This window comes from Colobus angolensis, unplaced genomic scaffold (assembly GCF_000951035.1).
Source record: "Colobus angolensis palliatus isolate OR3802 unplaced genomic scaffold, Cang.pa_1.0 Scaffold30, whole genome shotgun sequence".
NCBI classification, from domain to species: domain Eukaryota; kingdom Metazoa; phylum Chordata; class Mammalia; order Primates; family Cercopithecidae; genus Colobus; species Colobus angolensis.
The window spans coordinates 8,583,929-8,590,959 of record NW_012116266.1 but is presented as its reverse complement, the minus strand read 5'-3'; the positions used below and the strand labels follow the sequence as shown (position 1 = coordinate 8,590,959).

General features: G+C 36.9%; 1 protein-coding gene across 1 annotated transcript in view; it reads left to right on the top strand.

The window, feature by feature from the left end:
* LOC105517476 (aldehyde oxidase 4-like) overlaps positions 1–7,031 on the top strand; it is a 73,281-nt gene that overhangs the window by 7,290 nt on the left and 58,960 nt on the right. Inside the window, 2 exon segments of the mRNA XM_011950013.1 lie at positions 3,569–3,695; positions 6,122–6,183. Coding sequence (XP_011805403.1) covers positions 3,569–3,695; positions 6,122–6,183 — 189 coding nt within the window.

Genomic DNA, 7,031 nt, shown 5'->3' with positions numbered 1-7,031 from the left:
GTGAAAAAAGAACAATCCAGTTTGACAAGAAAATGATATAACAAATCAGAAGTTTATGGAAAAAACTAGTTGTCCACTCCATTTCAAAATTACTAGATTCAGTACTCCATAGCTACAGATCTTTTCAGAGATCTTGTCAAGAGCCTTTCATTGATTTTAATATATTTTAAACCCAAGACTTTCTCAGCCCTATCCTTGCCCTAAAGTGAAAAAAGAACAATCCAGTTTGACAAGAAAATGATATAACAAATCAGAAGTTTATGGAAAAAACTAGTTGTCCACTCCATTTCAAAATTACTAAATTCTGATGGAGAAGCCAGTTATGCGTACAAATGCTCCCCAGGTGCTCTCCAGATGTCTGACAAGTAAACATACAATATGTTACAATGAAATACAACTAAAATAACGAAGCGTTTACTAAAACTTGGACAACTTTTAAAAGAAATGGCAATGTAATAGTTATATACTAGAATAGGAACTTCTGCAAAGGTTGAGTTTTAAAGGCAATGTATAGAAAAATTAATTATAAACAGCCATATTTTCCCATGTGATTCCTTCTCTTGGAAGACTGTGGTTAGAACACAAAGCTCTTCTTTCAAGAGCTTTCTACGATGACAATGTCTTACCTTTGATGGGCACTTGTTAACAGTAGAAGGTATTTTTAAAATTAGAATTCTTTTTTAAAAAAATTATTGTGGATACATAAAAGTTGTACATGTTTATGGGTTATATGTGATATTTTCATACAAGCATATACAATATGTAATGATCAAATCAGAGTAAACGGTGTCCATCACCTCAAATATTTATCACGTATTTGTGTTAGGAACATTCTAATCATACTCTCTTGGTTCTTTTGAAATACACAATAAAACATTGTTAACTGTAGTCACCCTATTGTGCTACCCAACACTAGATCTTATTCCTTCTATCTAACTGTGCTTTGGACTCCTTCTTTGTATCCCCGTCTCCACTACCCTTCCCAGCTTCTGGTAACCATCATTTTACTCTTTATCTACATGAGTCCAATTTTTTTTTTAGCTCCCACATATGAGCAAAAGCATGTGATATTTCTCTTTCTGTGTCTGGCTTATTTCACTTAACAAAACGTCCTCCTGTTCCATCCACGTTTTTGCAAATGACAGGATCTTATTACTTTTTACAGGTGAATGATATTCCATTGTGTATATGTACAACATTTTCTTTTTCCACTGTTAAAAGAAAACTTCAGACAAATTAAATTTAACAGAGTTTAACTGAGCAAGGAAAAAAAATGATTCGCAAATTGGGCAGCCTCCAGAGTCACAGCAGATTTAGAGAGACTCTAGGGATGCCTTGTGGTCAGAGCAAATTTATAGACAAGAAAAAAGAAAGTGATGTACAGCAATGGAAGTGAGGTACAGACACAGCTGGATTCAGCTGGGTTGGTTACAGCTTGGCTTTTTGAACACAGTTTGAACCGTCAGCAGTGATGAGTGGTTGAAGCGTGGCTGCTGGGATTGGCTGGGACTCAGCTACTGTTGCAGTAACATACTTCTAAGTCAGGTTTTCAGTCTTGTCTATTGCTAAATTAGGTTACGGTTCCTCCACAAGAACTCAAATATGGAAGTATGGACATTTCTCAGGCCATATTTAGTTCATTTTAACACCATTTATGTGTTGGTGGACACTTATTAATAGATTGATTCCATACCTTAGCTATTGTAAATAGTGCTGCAATGAACATAGGAGTGAAGATATCTCTTCGATATACTGATTTCCTTTCCTTTGGATATATCCCTAGAAGTGGGATTGCTGGGTCATATGGTAGCTCTATTTCTAGTTGTTTGAGGAACCTCCAAACGGTTTTCCATACTGATTGTACTGAGATTCCCACCAACAATGTATGAGGTTCTCCTTTCTTAACAGAAGGTATTCATTAAGTCATTTTCCTCTCTAAATCCTCTTTTCTTTTTCTGTGAACTAGGAAGTGTGATTTAGAAGAACAAGTAAAATACTCTGAAGTCATGCTCATGTGAGTTTTGGTCCCTACTGTAATTAATTAATTGTGTGACCTTGGGTGATTTTCTTGACTTTTCTTCATCTTCAAAATTAGGGTAATAATGGTATCTACTTTAGAGGATGGTTATGAGAATAAATGAATAGTCATAATAATAGTGTCTTTCAGCCATAAACTTAATGACTTTCTTTCTCGTTAAGATCTTATCCCACACTTGACTCATCCCCTTAACAGTCATAAAAGCACTTTATGCTGTACTGGTCAGATTTCTTTCTCTCAAATCTTGATAGTACAGATGATAGATTTGTTAAGTAGTACCCTGCAGCAAACTTGTATTGGCTCATAAAAACCAGTAATAAATTTTGCTTGTACTGGCTCATGAAAACCAATGATAAATTTTAAGGAATTTTGCAAGCCAGTCTTGGAACACAGCCATTATTAAAAATTAAACTATATAAACTTACAATTAAATAATTTATAAAATAATATCAGCCATAGTGGAAATATTTATACTACAAAAAATGACAGAAAATACAAATCAGGACTTTTTTTTCCTTCAGAAGAGCCAGCTGTTAAATATTTCCCAGCATATTTACAGCACGTTAACATGCCACATCTGAAACAACTTGCCATCTAGCAATAAGTCCAACACAGCCATACTTTCCTCTCACATTTGAACAATGGCTGTCCTTTCCTTTGAGCCACAGGTGAAGTCTGTGGCTTTCATTTTAGGAGCCATGCTGTTTGGAAAATGTTTATTTGAAAACATTTGAATCACACTCAAGCCGGCCAGCTGAGCACCCTGAGAGGCATAGGACTGACACAGAGGGACCCCTAGAGCCATGGCTCACACCTGTATCTTTGTGGCGTAGGGTCTCTGTATAGAGTAGACAAAGTACATTGTCATTTCTCACTCTCCTTTTTCGCTGTTTTGTGTGTTCTGTCATTATATTTGAGTATATAAAGTTATATGTGCATAAATTACCTATGTTACTAGCATGCTGCTAAATAGCACTTCACCATTCTCAAAGCATTCATATTGATTATGGTATTTAATTAATAACAACTTCTATCATATAGATGAAGAAAGGTGTAAAAATGACTTGCCAGAGACTACATTAAATGATTTGTGCACCTTCATTCGTTTATTCCTATAACCATCCTGTAAAGTAGATACATTATCCCAATTTTAAAGATGAAGAAAAGTCAAGTAAATCACTCAAGGTCACACAATGAATGAGTTGAAGTAAGGACTAAAACTCACGTGAACATGGCTTCAGAGCATTTTACTTCTTCCCCTAAATTATACTTCCTACTTCACAGATAAAGAAACGAGGATCTAGAGAGTAAAGTGACTTAATTAATACCTGCCACTAGGCTGTTCTTGAGGACAAAAATAATATGCCTATGGTTCCAAGAAATAAAAGTGTTTTTCTTCCAGGATACACCTTTCATCTTTTACCCTGAAGTTATTTCTAGAAAGCTAAATATATAAGCTCCACTGCTTATTGTTGTTCAAGGTAGAGAAGCAAGAGGTCTAAAGCATGAATGATGTACATTGTCTCCCAGGAAAGACTTGCCAAGTGTCATGGCACACAGTGTGGATTCTGCAGCCCAGGGATGGTGATGTCCATCTACACACTGCTGAGGAATCACCCGGAGCCAACCCCTGAGCAGATCACCAAAGCTCTGGGAGGTGAGCGTTCTTGAACCTCTGCAGGCAAAGCCCAGGTTAGAAAGTGCCCAAGTAACTAAAAAAGGGTGTCCCAGGCCATGGAGAGAAGTTGTAGCACAGCTTTGGAGTTCCAGGCACCTGGCCAACAGGTAGGCCTCTGTAGTAACTGTCTTGACGCGAGTCCTTTCTACTTTGCCTTAGCAACAGTGATGCCAGAAATTGGGGTGATACTGGTTTCCTCACAAAACTTTTTCCTCTAGTAAAGCCCTTTGTAACTCCGCAAAGGCATTGAAATGGGCTGTTTCTAAAACTTTTAACACAATGTTTTCCACATGTGGAAATTGGGATAGTGTGGAAGAAGAGAATGTTACTGTTTTTTTGTTTGTTTGTTTGTTTGTTTGAGACAGAGTTTTGCTCTTGTTACCCAGGCTGTAGTGCAATGGTGCAATGCTAGAGTTATAAATGTTAGGTTCATTGATAATCTTCATGTTCATATTTTAAGAAACACAATAATATAAAATAAAGTTCAAAGAAATGTAATTAGTATAAGCACATAACTTCTCAAATGATTAACTGGTTCAAATCATTGTTTCATTTAATCTTGTCTTTTCAAGACTAAGGGAATAGAAGAGAATTTTTGAATTTTTTTTTCTCAGAATCAGAAGAATTTCTGTAATGTGTGTAATTAGCTTTCCTTTAGTGGGCCTTTAGTAGGGCTTATAGACTGAACACTGACTATGTGGCTAAAAACAAAAACAAAACAAAGCACCCTAGTGCTGGCTCACACCAGCCTTTAATGTTTGCTTACAGTTTATCAGCAAGAAGGTATTCACTGCCTCTTAAATACTTCTAGTTCATGTCATGTAGTTATCTTCTAGGTATTGTAGCTCCATCCTTCTACTCTAAAGAAGAATTCTAAGTTCACAGCCTTCTGTATTTTTTTCTTCTTAGCAAAATGAAGAAACAGATTACGGTGTCTGCAGGCATTCTTGTATATACAGTTTCTTCCTAAATTATTCTCATTATAATGAAAAGAAAGGAGTATACCTGTTACTCAGGTTTCACATGACTCACTGCGTCAGGTTCTACAACACTTTACTTACAGATGTTTAAACCTGCCCAGTCCTCACATTGTTTCTAGAATGTTTAATCTGTAATTGAAAGTAATTTTATATTTACTTTTTGGTATAAAAATAATATACTCATATTACTCAAAATGTCCAAAAAATTAAAAAACAAGGAAAAACTCATTCATAATTCTGCCACCAAGACACAACCACTGTCAAATACGTCTGTGTTTTCAGTCTTTTTTTATATATCAGTTTTGTTGCTTATTTTAAACACTTGTGACCATTATATATACATTTTTTAATTAAATGTACAATTTAATAGTATAAGTATTTTCCAATGTTATTAAAACCTCTTCATTTATATCATTCTTACTGGCTGCAAAATATGAAGACTTTTTTTTTAAAGACAGTGATTTCCCTCACCCTTTCCACCATATGTTGGAATTGTTGACCGGTTAAAACAACACCAGGTACTTACTGAACACCAACTGTGCAGTTCTGGAGAGGTTCAAAGAATCCAAGTCAACTTTACCTTATTTAGGAGCTTAAGATTCATTGAGGGAGACATACACACATAAATGACCCTACTCCTCAAGCATAGGGGATGCTAGGTCTACAAAAAGATCCAGACAGTAAATGGTACAGCTCTGGCCTGGGGTTTAGAGCAGACCCCATGGAGAAGGGGAATGGACGTCTTGAAGAATGTTTCCAGTCTCTCTTCCCCTAAGAAAGCACTTGAGCTGGGCACAGTGGCTCACACCTGTAATCCCAGCACTTTGGGGTGCTGAGGCAGGTGGATCACCTGAGGCCAGGCGTTCAAGACTATCCTGGCTAACGTGGTGAAACCTCGTTTCTACTAAAACTACAAAAAATTAGCCAGACATGCTAGCACGCACCTGTAATCTTAGCTACTCGGGAGGCTGAGGCAGGAGAATCACTTGAACCCAGGAGGCAGAGGTTGCAGTGAGCCGAGATTGCGCCATTGCACTCCAGCCTGGGCAACAAGAGTGAAAAGAAAAAAGAAAGAAAGCACTTGAAGAAGAGACTACATGAGAAAGGCCTGACTAAGTGCCACACATGAGATGTTATAGGGTGGTAAGTATGTGATGTTATAGGGTGGCAGGTATGCCACTGCACTGGAAATAAGACAAGAAGGAAAAAAAAGCTTTGTGGTATTTAAGAAAGAAAATGTAATCACAAGGTCTATTTTTGAAGAATATCTCCAGGGGAAACATTTGTTCCAAAGAACCAACTGGCTGGGTTTAGGGAATAAAAAAGAATCTAATTACTAGCATAGTTATTTCTCTGAAAACATTAAGGACAGATATGCAATATATTCCTCTGTTACTCATTAAAACGTGATCCCTTCTTAATCAGGTAATTTGTGCCGCTGCACTGGATACCGACCGATTGTAGAAAGTGGAAAAACTTTCTGTGTGGTAAGTTAAAAAAAATTCATTCTATTGCCTTAATATATTAATGAACCTTTGCATAAAATAATCTATTTCATTCAATGATGTCTAAAATAGCCCAACATTGAACTTTCTAATCACTGAAATTGCTTAAATGCCCACTGTTGGTATTTTCTTTAATCAACTCTTAGCATCTATCTTGTTTATAGCCCCAAATTTGGCGTTTTCCTAAGAAGTATAGTATATTGCCCATGACTTCAAAAAATGAACACTCTATTGAAGAAAATGAAACAGAAACAATAAAAGTGTAATTTAAAAGCAAGCTTTTAAAAGTTCAATGTATCCTATATATCATATATATAAATTTCAAAGGAACCTGGATTAAATAGAATTAATGAATGAGAAGAAGAGAGACAGAGAGGACTTATTGAAGAAGGGGAGTTTTGAGCTAAGTCCTAAAGGAAGTAATAGAAATGAATGGCTGAAGAAAGGTCAGTAGAAAATTCCAACTAATAAAATGTATGAAAGTAGGAAAAAGAAAGCTAACCAAGGTTCCGATAAGAAATTGATGCAACTGGCTGGGCACGGTGGCTCACACATATAATTCTAGCATGTTGGGAGGCCGAGGTGGGTGGATTACCTGAAGTCAGGAGTTCAAGACCAGCCTGGCCAACATGCTAAAACCCCTTCTCAACTAAAAGCACAAACAATTAGCCAGGCGTGGTGCCGCATGCCTTTAATCCCAGTTACTCGGGAGGCTGAGGCAGGAGAATTGCTTGAACCCTGAGGGCAGAGGTTGCAGTGAGCGGAGATCATGCCACTTCACTCCAGCCTGGGCAAAGGAGTATAACTCAGAGAGAGAGAGAGAGAGAGAG